Source organism: Gymnogyps californianus, chromosome 17 (genome assembly GCF_018139145.2).
Source record: "Gymnogyps californianus isolate 813 chromosome 17, ASM1813914v2, whole genome shotgun sequence".
Taxonomy (NCBI): domain Eukaryota; kingdom Metazoa; phylum Chordata; class Aves; order Accipitriformes; family Cathartidae; genus Gymnogyps; species Gymnogyps californianus.
The window spans coordinates 9,077,665-9,097,934 of NC_059487.1; the positions used below are offsets into that span (position 1 = coordinate 9,077,665).

The 20,270-nt window shown below is 43.1% G+C and overlaps 1 protein-coding gene across 1 annotated transcript in view; it reads right to left on the bottom strand.

The window, feature by feature from the left end:
- Nucleotides 1-353: 353 nt before the first annotated feature.
- NFATC2 (nuclear factor of activated T cells 2) overlaps nucleotides 354-20,270 on the bottom strand; it is an 89,277-nt gene continuing 69,360 nt past the window's right edge. The window contains exons 10-11 of the mRNA XM_050907182.1: nucleotides 5,203-5,290; nucleotides 354-776 (exon numbers count right to left, since the gene is read on the bottom strand). Of these exons, the coding sequence (XP_050763139.1) occupies nucleotides 5,247-5,290 (44 nt within the window). The 3' untranslated portion in view covers nucleotides 354-776; nucleotides 5,203-5,246. The remainder of the gene's footprint in view (nucleotides 777-5,202; nucleotides 5,291-20,270) is intronic.

Below are 20,270 nucleotides of genomic sequence, written 5' to 3' on the forward strand. Positions count from 1 at the left end.
ACAACTGCTGAATTGCTCTTTTCACTGGTTCTCTGTGAGCATCCCTCTCCTTCAAATTCCTATCCAGTCTGACAAGAAAAATGAAGAAAACTCCTGGATTCAGCTGACATTTACTGTTTGAAATACTGATCACAGTGCTCAGAGTCAGAAAAAATGGCTTTTGATCCCAGGTCGGATAAAGGCCGAGCAAGCTTGGTTGCCTCAGTTTCCTACAACAATAAAATTTCTCAAAAGGGTTTTGAGACCTGGAGGGCAAGTCATTGTTAGTGAACTGCAAAATGTCGTTATTCTTTTATGGAATATATTACTCTTTCTTCCCCCGTTTCCCACCCCACCCAAATAAACACTAATAGATAACCTCCCTTGCTTTGTGCGGTGTTCAGGAGTGACATATCACTTCTCCCTTATTACTAAGATAGATCGATACATAGATAGATATTTTGCAGCAGGCTTGAAGAGTTTCCTCAGACAGATGCTCTGTTATATGAGAACAATACAATCTCTGGACGAAAGGAAGGGTGTCCTTCTCGATGTTTACAGAGAGAGGTGGCGAGTTGCTTAGTCAAGGCTGTCAGCTTGATGCCAATACATTGTTCCTTGCATTGAATTGGTGCCTTGAGATGAACAGTTAAGGAAGCAGGAGGTTGCAGGGGCATTGGAAGGATCTAAGAGGTCAGTTATGGAAGGATTCGGTAAAAGTTGTCTCACAAATCTCTTCTTCTATGTCTGATTTCTGGCAGGGAGTCCAGAAAATTCCTTCCTGATAATTTCGTTAACTGTGAAATGAAAGAAAGAGGAAGAAATGTTAGAGCACTTTCAAAATCACAAGAAGTAAAAGCAATCCTTGAGCAGTTTGCTGTTAAGCTGAAAACATCCCCTCTGTATTCATAACATGATTTTATTAAAACCTAAAACTTTTAGTCTTATTTACCCAGACTACGTATTTTTGGAAGGCAAGAGGGAAGGAGTGGAGAGAAGGGGTTTACACTGTGTTCAGCATGCTTCACGTACCATAAAAACACAACTGAGAAGCTGTACAGTGCATGCTACATCCCTCACATCATACACAACGCTTTCCCTCTTTCACAGACATTTCCTTTACCCAAGGTAAAAAAGAAAAATCTGGAAGTATCTAAGCATTTTAACATTTTCACTAGGCTGAAATAAGAATATTTTGAAAAGAAAAAGGCCAGGTTTGGAGGAAAGATAGTGGACAGTGCTGAAAACACAGAGATTGCAATTCAGGTGAAGAAGCGTTGGCTTTTTCGTGTTTGGTTTGTTTCTTGGTTTTTTTAAATCTCACTGTAGACTCTATTTGCTCTACATTTTTATTATAGTTTGTTTGTAGATTGTAGCATAAGCAAACTTCCATGCATCACTATGATACTCTGAGAGGCTGGGACAGGCTTGTTAATAAAGCTCAAGAGAAGACACTGAAGAACTTTGTTCTCTGTTTAAAAAATCAGAACAATATTACATGTTATATACAACAGCCATTCTCTCCTGTCTACCTTTCATACTTATTTGCCTAAAGCACCCTTTGGTACATCCTGGAACAACAATTCTCTATCTAGACTGCACTTTCATTAGGAGAGACCTAAAACATGAGCATTTTGGTGCAAAACTGCAGAACTGCCTGTTTTGGGGCTCCATTTCGTGTGCGCCTCCTTGGTGCTGTATTCACCAAGGGGGTCCACGGTTTGGAAACTGTTTATTTAGTTTGACAAATTTGCCTTAAAACCAGGAGACCAAATTTTCTAAGGTTTCAGACCCCAGATCTAAATGATTTCTCCCCATTGATATTTAAGGGCTAAGACAAGGACTAACTCCAACCAGAGAAGACCCTCACCCAAGACTGATTAATCCTCAGGTATGCAGCTGTAAGACTCCTCCATATTTAGGCCCATTTCTAACAAATGTTTATGAAAAAAATTAATTAACATAGCATTTCACCGCTTCCCACAATTAAAAAAGAATGGCGCCCAATCTCTTCTTGTCTCTGGGAAGTGGAACACATATTAGTTTTTAATAGTTATGACTAGTAGTTTGAAATCTCCCTCCACTCTACATGCAATGGAATTTATCTCTGAGAAAGTAAAATCTATGTTACACAAAGCTCCATCTTATTACTGTACGGATGTCTGCTGTGGTGGGCTATACTCCTCAAGGACTAAGTATTCGCACAGAGCATGGTACAGGTGCTTGACAGGAGGAGCAGGGAGCCAGCCCTCTGCATATCCAGGCACAGTAAATTCTCCTGAAGGGACCTCATAGCCTGTGCCACACCAGGCAGTTTCCACCCTCCATGCTCAAAAATCCTACCGTTAACAGCCCAGAGTTTAGCTCTTTCTAATTCCAGCCAGAAAATGCCTGATTTCAACCAGATTGGTGCCTCTTGGAGAGGACGTGGGCAAAAATGCATGGCTGACAGAACTCCTGTCCTCTCCTGCTGCCCAGCTTTCTACCTGCCACCATCACCTGCTGGCATCTACTAGCCTTTTGGGTGAATTCTTGCCAATAAAGCACATATGTGGGGTATTTAGTGTGTTGCTGCTCTGCAGTGCAAGCAAGCGACCAGTGGGAGGTGAGGTTGGTCCACTTTCAGGCAAAAAACCTCCTTCAGCTCAGTTAGAAGAGCTTCCTGTTTGCTCTACCCAGGAAATGAGAGGAGCAGGTCTTCAATGGAAATTTTTCACAGCCTCAGCTAAAAATAGCAGTGAGGTAAAAGAAGTGGGCACCCACTCTTACAGGGTCATTTCCTTTCTAAAAACAAGTGGGCTGAGACTGCGGGCCGATTTATTTATCGACACGTTCGTTTGAGCAGCCAGCGTACCAAAAATACCATGTATGAGTTTCCTTTCATTTAATACAGCCACTACTTGTGGAAATATCGGAGCCAGCAGTCATCTTCGTCTAGGAAGGGTTAAATATTAAGTAAAAAATGAGCAGATGATAATTAGATGGAGTTTACTAAACCTACAGTCTTTTGAGGGGTCTGGTTTTGGTTCTGTTTCCCAGCCTGAGCTTTAGGCAAAGTGAAACCCATCGTGCAGCACCAGCAGACCGTGAGCTCGGAGCCTGGTCAGTGCAGGGACCTCCGCTCGCTGGCTCCGGGCAGGTTGGATGGTGCGGTAAAGGGCTTACTCAGCCTGCAAACTTCACTTTCCCTCCTGTGCGCTGCATGCGCGGTCAGCAGTGGGTTTTGTGTGCTGAGGTTATAGGGGGACTATGATCTGAAAAGAGCTAAAAAGTTGCAGGGGAACAGTATGAAACATTAACCCCATAGACGGGCTGCAGGACCATGCTCGGATGCAGTTGGGCTCTCTCTGTGCGAGCTCTTACAGGTGGCAGATTGGATTTTTGCTGTAAGCATCTGAATGACAAGAGAGCTTCCTGTTATCAGTTGGCCTGAATGTCCTGTAGTGACCCTGAACGTCTGTAGTCATCCTCACCTAAATCCAAGTGGTGAGGGGAGTTAGGTGCAGTTTAAGCTGGGCAACACTAATCTGGGAGCTCTAAGGGAAAGATGCGCAAGTCAATGATTGTCCCAGCACAAAAAGTCCTAATCTACAACCAGAGCCCCTAAATCTAATGAATATATAAATGTAACAGGAATGGATCCCAAGACAAGTATCTCTCTCCCAGCTTGGAGTCACCTCCAGACCAAGTCTACTGAAATGACGCATCTTTGGTGATCTGCTCCAGATTTGGGAGCACATGGATCCAGATCCAGGTGTCATCTCAGTGACTTGGGTTTCAATAGTAGGTTGAACAAAATGTGCAAACTGAGACATATCTAAACTTCAGAGGAAACTGAGATCATGTGCTGAACTTGCTATTCTGAACTCCCATCTATCTTTTTTTGGTAGCATGGTTAAAATGTATCTCAAGTATCGGTTCTCATTATTTGCTCATTTCTAGCCGAGAAGAAATGGAGATGATGTGATTAATAAATAAAATATTGTTATTTAAGGTGCCTGGCATGTGGCAGCTCTGGAGCACACTGCCATTGATCCATTTAATGAGAGAGAACTGATTAAATGGGGCCATGAGGACACATGCAAAGATAATGAAAGATTAAATCATAAAAAAGGATATTGAAATTACAGCTGATGTCAGCCATCCAGACCAAGGAAATGCCTAGTTAGGCCTGAATCCCCTCAGCATATCCTCTGTTAGATACTGCTGTTGTAAGAGTATTACAACAGCCCTGGTGCTTGGAGATCTCCAAGTTAGCTGAATGCGAGAGGCTGGCTGAAATCATGGGAGAATGTCTGCGTTTTTCTAATCACTCAGCTTTGATGGGTTAGTCAGTCTCTCAGGCTCCAGTCCTCAAAGACATTTAAGACTCTAATTCACATCCTCTCAGATAGAAATCTGGAGTGTATTCACTTGCGGGATGATAGTGGGTTGTATTAAATACCGAGCTTCAACTAGTAGTCCAGAGACAGAAAACAGTCTCCAATTTTAGCTGGCAATGAGTCAGGCTCCTTGTAATTGATTATATACACGCACACACACTCATATGCATGCGTGCGCACACATTCACACACGCATAGGAGTAACAACTTTACTAGCGCTATTCCATGTATATGTCTGAAATAACACCAATGAAGTCGATGTTGTCACAGCACTATACCCATGGCAGTGACTGGGGTCTTGTGCCCTTTGGGGATCTTGCAGGAGTGAGGGTCTCCTCAGAGGAGGCAAAGCTCAGCTCCAGTGGGCTCCTCCCTGCACCGGGCAGGGATCCTGCAATATTCCATGTTTGCTCCGCTGACGCGGCCAAGAGGCGTTTTTACATGCAAAGCAAACACAAGACATGCAGGGAGGAACTAATGGCATAACAGGGACTGGGGAGGAAAGTGGAACCCTGAATTTTTAGTGTGCCCTCAAAACCTGACCAGGCAAACCATGGTCGTAACGTGGTTCTAGCTGCTGCCTGGGAATGACAGGATGCTTGAGCCCAGCATGCACAACCCCATCTCTCCTTCCCTGCCCACCAGGCCCCAGCTACTTCAGGACAGCTCTGTGGTACACAAGTGGGGAAGAAAAAGAATGAAAAAAAATCAAGTTAAATTAAATAAGATTTTAAACCCTTTAAGCCAAATAAAAAGGGGCATGACTTTTTAATTAAAAAATAAATAAATAAAGGTTAAGAGAAACACACAGCTGGAGAAAAGGCAGAAAAATACCAATTACCTTTCTTTTTGATTGCTTGGATCAAAGATCACAGTCATTCTTTTTCATATAATGTTTTGTATCCAGCTAAGGTGTGTATCTATCAGCTCTGAAAAAGATTTGCAAAACCATTTTTGAGAAAAAAAGGTAACCTTTGACCTATGTTGCAAGGCCAAATGTTACAGTTTTCAGCTACTCTTTCATTTTGTGGTTTAATTTATTAAAAGGACATTTCAGCATATACAATACATAAGGCAGAACTTAACCGCTGACCTTTCTGTTCGCTCAGATCCAGCACTAGATTTTACTTTTTTCCCCTCTTTTCTCAACTGATATTATCTAAAAATAAGTATGCAAAAAATTACACTCCTAAATCGATCACAAAACACACAAAATGCTGATAATTTGATCTGAGACTTCAGAGGCACAGGAGGTCCATGCGTCTTGTAAGTCAGGTCAAAGACTAGTCACTGCCTTTTGCAAAATTCAGTTACGTTATCATCTTAGTGGCCCAAATAAAACATGACACATTTATGCCAGATCAAAAGTCAGTCCCTTTTAAATAAGAGATCTAACCACAGTGGCCGTGTAAATTAGTCTTTGCCTTAATTGTAAAGAACATGAAAGATATGCGCAAAGGAATTATGAAAGTTATAGTCTTTGCTTCAAACACAAATAAGGTGAAATTTTTTTCTCATAAAATGGCAATATTTAAAATTCTGTTTCTTTTTTTTTCTGTCTGGTCTTTTTAGATTTCTTTTGAATTCATCATGAAAACATTTGGCACTTCTGCAAAACCATGTGGAAATTAAAAAAATAATTGCAATATTAAGGAGGAAAAAGTGCTTCTTCAAAACTAAGTTAGTTTTGAGTGCAAGATTCAGAAGTGTCTTTGCTGCTGGATTTCAGGTGACTATATATAGAAAAGAAATATTTTACTTGGCTCCCTAAGATTGTGCAGCCACGTATCGTACACTGGAACCTACCACTCAGTACACAGCCTATTTTATATTCTGCATCCTGGAAAATCAGCTTTTGCACATGCAAGCAGAGCAACTAATTGACTGGTAAATACAAACCTAGGTGTATCAGGCACAAGGAGCCCAAACCCAACAAACCATGTTGGGGAAAAATACCGTGGGTGGGGGGGGGGTTGTTTTATAAATCAACAGCAATGAAACCCTTTTTTCTGGAAAACGGGGACATATAACTACTAAGAGTTTCTTACCTGTAAAGCTTTACTTCAATTACACGTCAAAAAATGCACCCTGCAACTTTTCTTCCTTGTCCTGTTTGTAATCTATGTAGTCTGTGTGAACTATAAACCTCTTCAACGCCATCCAGCCCAACAGCAATCAGGTCATCACCATTAATTAAGCAAACTCTTGGAAGAAGTTACTGATCTCAAACTAAGGGGCAATTCAAGTCCCATGATGCGTTTTTGCTAGTAGTTTCAATAGGCTCAAAACCCATCGGCATCTTTCCATGAATTTAACATCATAATATAGATATCTGATGGAAAACAGAATCTAAATAAAAAGCATATTTTTGGCTAAAGCCTGTCCCAACTGAAATCAATATCTAAACTCCTCATGATTCACAGGATCTGGATTTCACTCACGACATTGAAATATCCTTCCCTTATATTTCAATATAGTTCCAGAGTGAGGTGCAAAAATAAAACGATCAGTATCTATGGTACTATCCTACCCAAAATCTTTAACAGGAAGCTGGGTGTGCCTGTAAGAAAAGAGCAGAAAATGAAGATAGCATTTCTGCTAAAAAAAAATTCAGTGTCCTAAATGCACTATACATCAAAACTATCAAGAAGGAGATACTCAAAACACAAATCTGTCTCTGACACTAGCCCAGAAAATTTAAGGATTTTCTAAGTACTTTCATTATTGTCAGTGGGCTTCCAGAAAAGATCAGCAGCCTACCACTACAAAACAACTGCGTTAAAACTGTCAGGAAAAAGTGTGACCTAGCAGTTAAATCAGAAGACTGGATAGTGGGACTCCAGAGCTTGGACCTCTGCTATATCATCATCTTGCCATATGGCCCTGGCCAAGTCCAAAGTATCCCTGAAGGACCAGATTTATTACAGGTTTGCTTTGGTCTGAAAAATGCAGAAAGACTGTGAAGGTTACACACAGGGAATTTAAATAATGCATGCCTAGCTAACAGAAAAAAGCCTGAAATGATGATGACCCGCATAGAATGAGCCTATACTAAGTGTGTGGATGTAGTAGAGAGCAATCATTTTCAAAAGTCCCTACAGGGATGTTTTAAAGTCCTTAGGTAGTTTAGATCTCGAACTACCAAAGGCATGAGGTGCTGAGCTCGCTTAGGCACTCTAAAAATCCTAATAGGCAACAATTTAAGTTACCAACCTAAAACCTTTAAACCTATAAATGTCAGTCAACGCTGGAGTGCTCAATACCTCTAAAAATTAGGTCCTAAGTATTTCTATTAGGAAATTGAGCCAACATAGGTAACGGAGAGCACTTTGAAGACAGTGACCTGTTCTGACTTTGCTGTATACCGTCTAAAGTCAGGAGACTAAGGAGCATCCCTCAGCCCTGGGGATGCCTTGTCCTCAGAGACACTGGGGTACCACTTGTGAGAAGCTGCACAGATGCTCTCTCCACTGACTGTGCGGGAAGTCTGGGACTGGTATCCTGAGACAGCTGGTAGCCTGAATAATTTCTTTTAGACAAACAACCCTTTGCTTTTGTTTATTCATGCATTATCCTCAGACAGAAGTTGTTACTCTGCAGTTCCCCCCAGCCAAGTTCTCCTCAGTGATACAAAGCAAAGTGACCAGTTACAAGGGAAGGAAAACAGAGCAGTTTGCAGCAGTGGAGATAATGTGAAACCTGTGCTGCTCTCCCTGTACTACCTGCCATGCATGGAGCTGTTGGGTGCCTGTCCTATTTTGCCATGCTTCACTTCAGCTTGTTACACAAATGGTTACGATCTTGTAAATCAGTAATAAGTTGCACGTGAACCTGTAAGTGATTAGTAAAAAAATCATTACACTTCCATGGCCAGAGGACTTTCACACAGTTAATCAGTTAAGAAAAGAACTGGGTGTTAACTGGTTGTTTAATTCCCTGGAAGACCAGTTTATTGAGACCCTGTAGCAAGAGGACTGAAATCTGAAGTGCAAACAATATATGGGAGAATTATATTGCTTACAAATGACATACTCTCCTGGAGAAACAGGTGCCAAATGTTGCCCTAAAGTGAGCTGAATGGAGGAGTTCTAAGGCTGAGCAGGTGCCATTTGTGGTGCTTTCAGTTATTTAATCCATTTGATCCCTGTTTGAATCTATTGGAAATCAATGAGTTAAGTTTTCTAGGCACCTTCTCCACGAACCAGGAAACTGGGGTTATGTGATATTTGCAGGACACACATGCACACACGCACAAGCTTTCTCATCCTGGGTTCTTGACTGGAACAGCAAAAGAAAGCAATTTTTCCTCCAGAGTGTGATTTCCTGTTTGCTTGATGGATTTCAGTATTTAGTCGTCAATTTTTTATCACAAGATTCTAAGATAGGTGCAAACCCTGCCCGTGCATCGCCTGGAGAAAGAATCTGCATCAGCTGGCAATCTGGAAAGTGCACCTTCAGGCACAATTTCATGCCCTTTCCCTCCTGCCCCGTTAGGCTTCAGCATATCACTGTGGGAAGCCCTTGGAGCTCATCTCAGTCACTTTGGTGTAAAAAACCCTTAATTTAGAGGAGTTGCATCTTAGTCACTGCATGAGTACAATGGGAAGCGGCACCCCATCAAACTGGGGTGTTTCTTTAAATCTCATTCTCAGAACCCTTTTTCTGCCTGGCCCACAGCACTGCTACATACTGAAACCAAACCCGAGGGATGGCGTTCAGGGTGGCACCCAGTGCCAGGCGCTGCTAATCCCATTCACAGGCTACCTGACAAAGGACTGGCTGTGAATATTAATACTGACACTGCTGGGAACTATATGAATATGAAGCAAAAACTTTTGTATTATTAAATTTGCTAAGACGATGATAAATATCCTGTTTATTTATTAGATAAACCCTTTAAGTCTGTTTAGTCACTACACATAAGGCATAACGGGACTGCAACAAGATGTGATAGCTTTGTGCAGTTCTTCTACACGTGTCAGCAGCCACTTTGGGAAGCGTACCTTGAAAGTGGAAAACTAGATCAGCCTGGGTGTGATGAGGAACTCCAGGCCACCGTGGATTTGGTTTGTAGTAGCTTTCCATAACAAAGTCTTTTTTTAACTGACTTTCTTTCTGCTCACATATATTTAGATACGACTTTCATTCGGCAGTACTCTGCTGCCAGATAGTTTTGGCTGAAATTGTAAAGGAAGGGACACGTGTTTGAGTCATGCAGTTGGCTCTCTCTAGTTGATAGTTAGCAAGTTACTGAGAAAAGATGAAGTTTGTATTTAGTTTTAGTTGACATGCAATGAGACCAAGTAAAATATTCCAAGTAGAATACGCATATAATAAATAAACATACAAAAACATATAGCAGAAGGGGATGGAGTTCATTTTCTTAAACCACATTAGTTGGCTAAACCAATACAGAAATATTAGACTGATGGACTGAAGCTTAAGAAACACAAGGCAAGAGTCTTCATTTTGTCACTCCTAACTCTTGATCTATCTCCATGGCAGCTGCTGCTGCTGCAAAGCACAAGGGTGAACTGTGCTCACATCTATTTTTGTGTGCGTGGTTTGGACCTTATGAATTTGCTACATAACTGCTGAGATAAGCAGTGCCATTTGGTATTAAGACATATTTCTTTTAGATTGAAAACAGCAACACCAAAGGAGGTTGGTGATGACTTTTTCCTACAGTAGCTTGCACCTCATGGTTTAAAAGCTAATGAAATTGGTAATAGGTACCACAATACCTCTAAAATAGTAACTGCTGGCAGGAAAAGCACACAAGTGATAGCACTATTTATTCACATGTCACTTTGCAGTTTCATCATTCTCCTAGACTTAACCTATTTACTAAGAGGCACTATGAGTCATTCAGCAAAGTGTTTCAAAAACAGAGAGAGAAAAGAGAATGGATGGGAGAAAGCTATTTTTTACAGGAAATAATTGGGGGGTAGGAACCAAAGAACAGTTACAGCATGTTCAGGATTAGCTGACAGTAACAAGAATAAGCAATGCTGCTGCTTTTTTTATTTCTGTCACAAAGGAACTACCAGAACAAATATTTAATTGAGGGGAAACAAACCATTTAACAAATATTTAATTAAGGGGAAACAAACCATGTTACCCTTCCCTTTAGGCAGTTTTGCTGGGGATGAACAGTCTATAATGTAATCTATTTTCCTCCCTTGAGCACTAGCACTTATGTCTATTAATCCACAAAACTATTTACTGGCTCTAATTCTCTGGCATCTTATCTTCTGCTGTGTCTTAACTTTGCAAGCGTCCCTGCTGAAGGGCTTGTGGATTCTTGCAGAACCCGGGCCTCTCCAGCAAACGGGTTTCCCTCCGAACATGTCTGAACTGAATTTTGAGCCTGGTTCTCAGGAGCAAACAGCCAGCAGAAAATCACTGTCCCAAGGTAACAGGGAAGATGCACAAGTGGCCTACGAACAATTTTGCCAGACAAACCAAGCTCTCCTCTGGAACAGGCATGCAAATAACCTTCTGCTTGCAATTACTCTGCTTTCACAAACAACTTCGGAACAGCGAGCGCGAAGAAGGCATATGTTTCTTATGTGCTTTATTTTAAAGAGGACTATGGGCAGTAGGCACACTGTTCGTAGTGAAAAACACTGAGCAGGGGAACACATGAAATCACTTTTGCGCACAGAGTATTTTTCTATCATGACTCCACATCCTTCAGCAAATGAATGTTTGCGGCCAGATCCTTCCCCGCTTTGCATTAGGCACTGAATGGTGAGCGCTGTTTTAGGGGCCCTGGTATCAGGAACTGCCTCTGCAGGCGATGGAAAGCGATAGGCACTGCTAGAGAGGTCTGCAGGTCTTGGCAATGGGAGTCCAGGACAGCTGAGTGCCTAACTTTGGGGCTACAGTTACGAGTCCCAAGTTAGCTGGAAAGAATCCAGACCATTAAATATTTAAGCGGCTATTGACAGAGTGTTACAATTCACATATAACAATGTCAAGGAGGTGCCACATACAAGATACTGCGTGTCTGCCCACATCCATCTGTTTGCTTTTATTTTGCACTTTGACTGCAAGTCCTTTGAGGCAGGAACTGCTTTTTTTCCTTTGGAGTCAACATAGCATCTGCCACAACAGAGTTCTCATCCATGCGGGGGTTTCTAACATAAAATAATGTAATAATAAAAATACTACATAATACTATGGAGTATATGTATAAATCAGAGACCATTATAAACCAAGAGAGCTAATTATAAGAGACCTATAAATAGAAAAAGAAGTGCAAAAGACTATGGGGAGCAGATACTGTAACTGACTTTGCATCTCACCTCAAGAAGGCCAGGAACGACTGACAGTAAATAGCTTGAGAGAATAAGAAAAAGGTATATGCATCATCCAAAGACTTCAAACTTTCAATTTGAGTCAATGGCACAAACGAGAAAACTTTTGTTCTCAGTATGAAAAGAAAAGGGGAGATATAAATTACCAGAAATAGAACTGAGCTCCAATAGCTGTTGAGGTGACTATCTTTAGCTGAAGTGCACCCGGCGCTACTGAGGTTGGGCAATTCCCAACCTCACCACAATAGCAATAACCTACATTTGTTCAGAAATTAGCCCTCAATTATTTGCAGACCTCCCATCCCAATTCCAGATCAAGATGTAGGAACAACCACCCAAAGAGACTGCCCCAGGGAATCCTTCCCAGGATTTAATGATGAGCCATCCCAAATTTTCCAACTGTGAGGTCTGAGAGCTATGTGTATCCCCATGCAACCCAGGCAGGAGGCGATACATTATGCTCACTGCAGTGTCTCAGGGGCATGCTGCAAGATGCTGCAAGCACCTAGCAAGACCATCCTAATCACTCGCAAGTTCTCATCAGCTGTATGACAATGTTCTCCTTTATACACGAGTTTGCACAGCCAGCTCACGAGCTCTGCATTTGTAGCTCATATTGAACCTATTAGTTTGCATTTAACCATCCATTGCTACACTTCCTGGGTGAATTCCAACCAAACAACGGCGGCTTTGGAACCATATCATGATAAAACACCCTCTTGCCTAAAATAAAGATAAAACTTGCTTACGTTTGATATGATCTCATCTGACTACAGAACACATTCAGAAGCAATTGGCAGGCCGTCCCCTCGGCTAGGAACGCAGATTGAATGGGAATACTGTTTGTCCTGCAGTTGGGGAACTAGCCACAGACAGCTGGAAGACACAGTAGTAGCAAAGTTGAAGGCCAAGATCACCATAACTCTTTCTGAGCGGTCTTGGAAGGAGAGTGACTGCCAACACGAATGAAATGCCCCAGCTAACACACACAGCATAATGAAACTGTATGAAGCCACTGGATATCTTCCACAAGGCCAGACTTTTAAAGGTATCTTGGTAGCTAACTCTCAAGTAAGTCACTGTGGATTAGACATTTAGCCACTTTTTAAAAAATCAGATACACAAAGAGACAAGCATGCATCACCTCTCAGAATCTGGCCTAGACTGTACCCAACGTTTCCCTGACAGATGAGAAGGAACAAGTGTTGAGGAACACCAATAGAGGATGTCCTACGATAGGAACTGGTGGTTGTCCTTTGGGATGCCGAGCAGAGATGGGAAGGTTTTTGTACTAGTAAGGGCTGACTCATGGGTGGGGAGGTAATGCTGACTCCTTGCACGCTCCCTGCAGCATCATCATAAGGAAGGCTCACAGCACGTCTATCCATCACCATCATGGAGCGACGCTGCACAGTGCTGCCATAATCTCTTCTCTAGGACATGGGAACAGCTCTGATGGCTGACCACCACCAGCTGCTGTGCTTTGCTGCAGGCTCAACGTGGAGGGGAAGGACAGCGGAGCAGCCATGGTGGGGAGAAACCCAGCTGAAACAACAGGATGGCTGTCCATCCTAACCTGTGCTCCCCCATAACTTGTGAGGCTCGGAGACTTGGCTGTGGGCTGTAGCACGTGCTGCAGAGCCTGTCCCAGCCAGCTCTGGCTCCTGCGGTGTTCCTCAGCACTGCAGGACTGCCCGGCAGTGAGCATGGGTGCAACACTTCAAACCACGCTGGAATTACCTGCTGGCCACAGCATTGCTGAGCCCAGCAGCAGCAAAACAAGCAGGTGCCTGGTAAAGGGGAGGTAATATTGTAGGTAATACAAAAATGCCACATCAAGAGACCTAAAAATGAAAGTAATTTACTGGTGGGAAAAGAGAAAATATCCAAGAGGCTGGGTCTTCCCCCTTTTCAGCCAAGAAGTTAAAATGCACTCAAGTTTAAGTGGGTGGTTAAGCCATGGTAACTTCAGAGCAGGTTCATGCTACAGTGGGTGCTGGGAGAGGGCAGAAGGAGCATTGCAGAACTGCAGACTCCCCTATTTTGTGCTGACAGCAACCAGTGACTTTGTGAGGGCCCTGTCAAGCAGAGATCAGTTACGTCTCACAGCCAAGCCAGAAGCCAACATCCCTGTGGGGCCCGTCGGCATGGAGGGTGGGGAGGGAGCGTGCTCTGCCCCAGCTGTGCCACAGGTCACACACTGGGGCTTTCCTCTCAGGGGGTCCCCTCGACATGACTATAATCAACACTAAAAATAATAGTGCAGTTTATATTTGGGCTGGAAATCACCATTGTTAATAGCAACAGCCAGCAGAGTCTCCAGAGAGGGTTTGGTCACTGTTGACCGTGGCTGAGATCTGAAGGATGAGCAGGACAGAGAGGGCTGCAGCCTTTTGGCCGCAAAGACAGAGGCAATTTTTATGGTTCAAGAGGGTGACCATCTCCAGTGGGCACTCTCCCCCTTCTCATCACCTGTGCTAGGTGCCCGGGAAACATCCCCCAGTTGCATTTCTTCTTCACCTGCTTGTGCGAGGCACTCAGCCTGGCCCTGCCGCTGCATGGGGGCACCATTGGAAGGGGGCCAGAGGGCAACACAAGAGTGGCTGGTTTGGTTTGGGCTTCTTTTTTTTTTTTCCTTGATTCAGAAATGTCATCTGCATCCAGCTGTTAGTATTTTGGAAATCTGCTGGGTTTTGTTTTCCTCGTGTGGTTCAGTGCAGCTGATGCTCCAGCTGCAAAACCCTTGGCAGCCAGTGAGCCTGCTTAAAGCAACTATACATGAAAGCCTGTGTCCTGGCCAGCACCTCCTCTCCTGGGAGCACCCTGGGGCTCCCCTTGGGCAGCCTCCTCATCACTCTAATGGGAATGGTGCTTAACTCCATCGCAACCACACCAGATGAGAGTGTGGTGATCACGAACTGCACAAATAGGTATCTACATGAACTGATGTGGCAGAGAAAATATTTTAGTTGCAGCCAACAGCATCCTGACCCCGACTTCTGAATGCATGGCAATGCTTACACTGTGAGCTGCAGCATAATAAATACACTGTAAATCGATAAACTTCCAAAACACTATGGCATTGCTATCCACTTTCAGGTTTTCTGCTTTTTTTGTAGAGTTTGTTTTTTAAAATCCCATATTGTCATGAGTATAATCTATGTTATCTATAAAAAGACCATGGTTCAGCAACAGGGCAGGTTATACATGAATGAGGGTAATGCCTTTACCCCTGCACCTTTTCCTTCCAGTATGCTTCTCCCATGCCCATTTCAGTTGCCTGCTCTCTCTCGAGGCCACAATAATCCCCTCTCCTTCCCACCCCCCCGGCCCAAGCAGACACCCCTGCTAGAGGCGGAGAACGGCTGGATCCAGAGTGCCTTGAAAGGGCAGGAGAGACTGCAGCATGTTATGAGGAGGTAGGGGCTTGCTGAGAATTATTTCCAAGGAACAAACTTTTAATGGGGTGTGGGTTATACATGTGAAAACATGGTGATTAAGTAAAGTTAAGGGACAGGGCTTTATTACTTAAATAATTCTTCCATTTGACAGCTGAATCCCAAGTCCCCCATTTTTATCCACACAACTCTAATTCCATGCTCGGTTACTCAGTGACACGGACAAAATCATCCATTACTGAATAGTCAGGTAAATACAAACCACCACTAAATGTAGCCTGACTATGTAATTGGCCTTTATGTGTCTTTCCCCTCCCGAGCAATGATGGAAACAATGTTGCGTGATTAATAACCCCTGATGATTATATTTACTAAGTAAGCTATAAAAGAAAGTATAAGATATGAAAGTGTATTTGTTGCAGCAGAGGCATTCAGTGGCGTGCTGGGGGGTTGCTTCCCTGGCAGGGGTAGGACAGTCCCCGGACGCAGTGATGCAGTGCAGGGCCATGCTCCTGTGACCCAGCCTCTGCGTGCCCAAAGCCACAGGGGGAAAGGGTAGACAAAATCCTCTTTAGAGGATCCCTAATTCCTGCAGATGATAAGCACATTGTAGCTGAAGTTAAACAAAGAAGAGAAGAAAATATATAGTGTGGGCTGCTTGTAAGGTCACTAAACCAGTGGAGAAGGGATTACTTTAATTTCCCTTTTACCTGGAAAGAAAAATAAACTGAAAAAAACAAAATAACTCCACCACCTCCTTTAAGAGTTGGAAAAAAACTGTCTGAGAAGGGAGATAGTTGAAAATGCCTTGTTGAACGTGTGCTGTTTTCCATCCCCCATAAGCAGGCCTTAGTGTGTCTTTTACCACGGCTGGCCTAGATGCAGGCGTTTCACAGTGCGGGAGAGACGGGGCGAGGAGCAAGAGGACGTGAAGTTTGCTGTGCTGTCCAGAAGATGAAAACACTAGTGCTGTTTATAGAGGGAAACCCAATTCGTCAGCCCAAATGAATTCCTGTGCTAACCCATGCAGGCCTCATGTTTTCCACCAGCCCCAGCCACTGTAAAGACTATCTTTAGGAGGCACAGTGTGTTTGGAAAGGAGCAGCTGGAAAGAGGGGACATTTATGCCAGCTTGGAAGGCTTTCTGGTATGGAAAAAGAGGAATGCTCTCTTGGGTCTCCCCACAAAATTAAAGCATCTTCATCCAGAGCAAAATGATGCCAAGCACAACAAACAAAAGCGGCTTTCCCCAACTCTCCTGGGCAGCCTCACTCCAGGGTTCACAATGGTTTCCATAGAAGTTGTTTTGCTATCATAACAAATTCAATCTATCCAGGCGTGATGGCGCACACTGTTTTCTAAAGACAAGAAAATTAATTTCCTCACTTATTTGTCTGCCAATGCATTTTTGTCTAGGTGCCACAGACAGGGACTCCCCAGATAACTACTGCATCTGCCTGTGGGCTGAATGCAGCATACATCTTGAAAAGAAAAATCCTCGAGAGGTTTTGGTCCATGTGGCACGATGCGAGTTACCTTTGCTGCAGAGGCTGGGGGAGAGGCTGCCCTTGGCTAATCACTCTTGTTCCTCAGCCTCTGATCCTCCCAAGCTGAGCTAGCCTCAGCGCAGTGTGCCTGTGTGCGGCAACATGAGCTTCCTGTAATAAACCAGCCATCAACTGTGTGCATCTCTCATTGCATACACGGGAGGAAATGAATGTCTTGTTATATTGACCACAATCTGTTGAAATGCTAGTAAATATTACAGTCTAACTGTGATTACGGGCTAAATTATTTGCACGGCCGGGGTACACTCCCCAAGAGTGAGAGCTGCACTGGAATGTCACACGTGGGAGAGGTTTCTTCCAGACTTTCCGCAGAGACACTCGTGCTCAGCAGTGTTTTCTGAAATGCAGAGATGTTTTTCTGCATGACAGAAAAAGTTGGAGGAGCATTTAATGCTACATCTAAACCAAGACCATTATTAGAACAGCCTGAATTTTTGGGAAGTCTTAATCTTGATCTAAAACTTGCACTAGTTTTTAAGATGGGAAGAGCTATGAAATGTAATCAAGTATAAAACAAAGGTCCACAGGTCTGTTCTAAAACAGACATAATAATAGTTTTGTGTGCTTTTTATTTTAATAATAGCCTATAAAATTTATACTGAAGACAAATTTGTATTAAAATGAATGGCATTCTTTTAAAAAGGAAATGTATCTGAAAACATAGTAGAAGTTATTTGAAGACATGAAGCTGCAGGATGACCTCAGGAGATAAGCTCTCATGTAACCCAGCCTACCTAGCTGAATATCTCACCCTAGGGTTTGCCTGCTGGAAATCAGTACCTTGAGATGCTTTCCAAGGAAGAAGACGGCACCCCACTCAAAGCAAATGAACATGTGTGAAGAAGAAACCAGACAAGAAAAAATTAAATGTAATTTTAAGGAAAAAAGACCCACAAAACACAATGTAATTAAGAAATACAGCTGCTAAAAGTCCTTCTCCGATCTGCCTCAGTTCTCGTTTAAACCAAGTCAGTTTGCTCACTGGACCTGCCCAATGCCTAGAGACGCCAGTGCTTGCAGACTACTTCCAGCTTTTGCAAACATCAATTTGTACAAAATTGTAATTACTTCATATCCAGTGACTTGAACTGGAGCACTTCCCCAAGTCCTAAGGACAACTTCCTAGGTTGGTGACCATTTACCTACAGAAATGCTGGGCCTTATTTTTAAGTGGCTTTGGCAGACCCGTGAAACATGCGATTAAAGCACAGGTATGGCAGTGCCCTGTATGCCCCCAGCAGTGCCCCTTCCCCTGGAAAGCAGCGGCCGAAGGCACTGCCTGTGGGCAAGCTGGAGGCACCACAACCACACAGAGCATCTGAGGGCAGGTGCCTTTCGAAGTCGGGACCTTCACAGACACTTTCGGAGAACAGCCCTGCTGCCTCCTGGTAAGAATCAGAAACCCAAAAGTGGCTGATGAAGACCCAGCACGAGCCCCGGGAGGTATTTGACCATAAAGGGAATGCAACGTCTGGTACATCATCCAGCTTCCTCTGGCCTTGTGGCTACGGAGTCTCCTGGAACCAAGCTCTTACAAAATAACCGACGCTGTGTTGCTCATAATGACAGATATTTAACCCAGGGAGGTTTAACTGTCACAATACTTTCACCATTGACTCCCATACTTCTGAAGTGGCTCCCCCTTCATTTAGTCATTCTCACTCTTTCCAAAGGAACTTAGAAACCACCTAAATAAACCAGCACCCATTGAGACACTGCAAATGTCATAAGAGTCATTCATGTGTCTCACTATTTGTCCTACATTTGACTCGATTCATTCACAGATGATGAAGTCATTCATCATTAAGAAACCAAACCAAACCACACCACAATTTGGGAATCTTTGACTAGACTCCCGTGGCAGAGATGATCAGAGGGAATGATTGCAAACTCACACTCCTCTGATTTACTGCTGCTTTTGCCCTGGCCCAAATTATTCTTTGCATGTTGAAAGTGAAGGTTCAGAGTCCTTGCAAAAAGGCAGAGCAAGTCAACATGTAAGCATTGAAAAAGGACTAAACTATGCTGTCACTTTGCTGTGATGTCATCTGAGTATTTCTGCAGGGCCTCAACGTTTTCTGGTCATGCAGTGCACACTGCTTTGGTGCACAAACAGGTCTGGCACACAACCACCGCACTACCAGCACCCTCCCACCACCCACGAGTCAAAGCGTGCCCAAATGCACACAGCTGGGTAGGAGCAAGGGATAGTCCGCTTTGACCTTTACTTCCACACCTGACAATTATCCACACAGAAAAATTCTCCCTCAGATGCAAACCTATCACTCACTTCAACATCCACAGGCAGAAGTCAATAATACTTTTCTCACTAAATCTAGTTCAACTACGATTTCACTCTAAAGAAATCATGTTTGTTCAGCTGAGAGCAGAGTTTAGCCCATGTTTTGGAGTGCAAAGTTTCCAAATTAAAAACCCACAAAAGGACATGACTTGATTAAAATGGGAACTGTGTGTGTGGATTAGGAGAACCTGCAGGAAGATGGAGAGTATTAGACCAGTTTCTCACTGAGTGAATTAGTGTTGCCCTGCTGAGTCACATGGGCATCACTGTTGAAGCCCTTTGATCCTCAGTGGTTTTACTCTAGTTAACAGCAGCTGAAAATTTAACTCTTTTATACCTAACACTGGTTAAATCCAACTCAAGACCAAGTTTTCAAAGTCACTGTTATCAGACCATTAGTCATGCGAACATAGAGATCAGAGTTTAATTGCCAGACAGACTGCAGTATTTCTAGTAGACGCGCACCTAAACTGGAGAAAATGAATGTTTGCAAAGTTGGGAGTACTTGGATTTAGGGGTTTTGTGCAGACCCCTTTCAGAGAGAGGATCCATCTGTGAAATCCACAGCTGGATGTACGCCCAGATTTCTGCGCTTGCAAAATTGAAGTACGGGGACTTGGAGTGATGATTCAGACACAACTGCATTGTTTATACATTTTAGGTTGACTTTTACCTTCCTCTGGTTTCTTCTTGGTAAACACAGAAAACATTCTATTATAGAATGAGAAAGAGAAAGAGTGTGAAAGCCAGCAGCTGGTTGAAAATTCACATTAGGAGCTAATATGCTGGGAAGGGAGTTTTATGGTCTTCAAGTATTTGTTCTTCTTCCCCCATCTCTGACTCTCCTGCTGGCACGACTACAGATGTGCTGCTTGTTTTTCAAATCAGAGAAGAAGGAATGACCTATTAGGTCATCTAGTACCTCTCGTAGCCAGTGCAGGATTGTCTTCTTGTACATTTGTCCAGTCTGCTTTTAAAATTCCTCTAAAAACATACAGCATCCAAACTAGAGCACAGAAGTCTCTTGGAACTGGTGAGTAAGCAGCACTATAAAATGACCAGGGAGTATAAGGCCATACTAGCTTCTGCTGGGCAGAAAAGTAGCTCTCACTACTTAGAGTTCTTGTAAGAAAACTAACTTTGATGGGAAATTCAGATGATTAATCCTCAATTTTTTATTTAAAAATAGCCAGGGATTTATTATTATTATTATTATTAATAATATTTTCATAAGAAACAAAGTATGAAAGGCAGGTGGAAGAAAAATTGATTTTAAATTAATCACCTATAGGTCTTCATTCTTGTGAGAGAAAGATCTA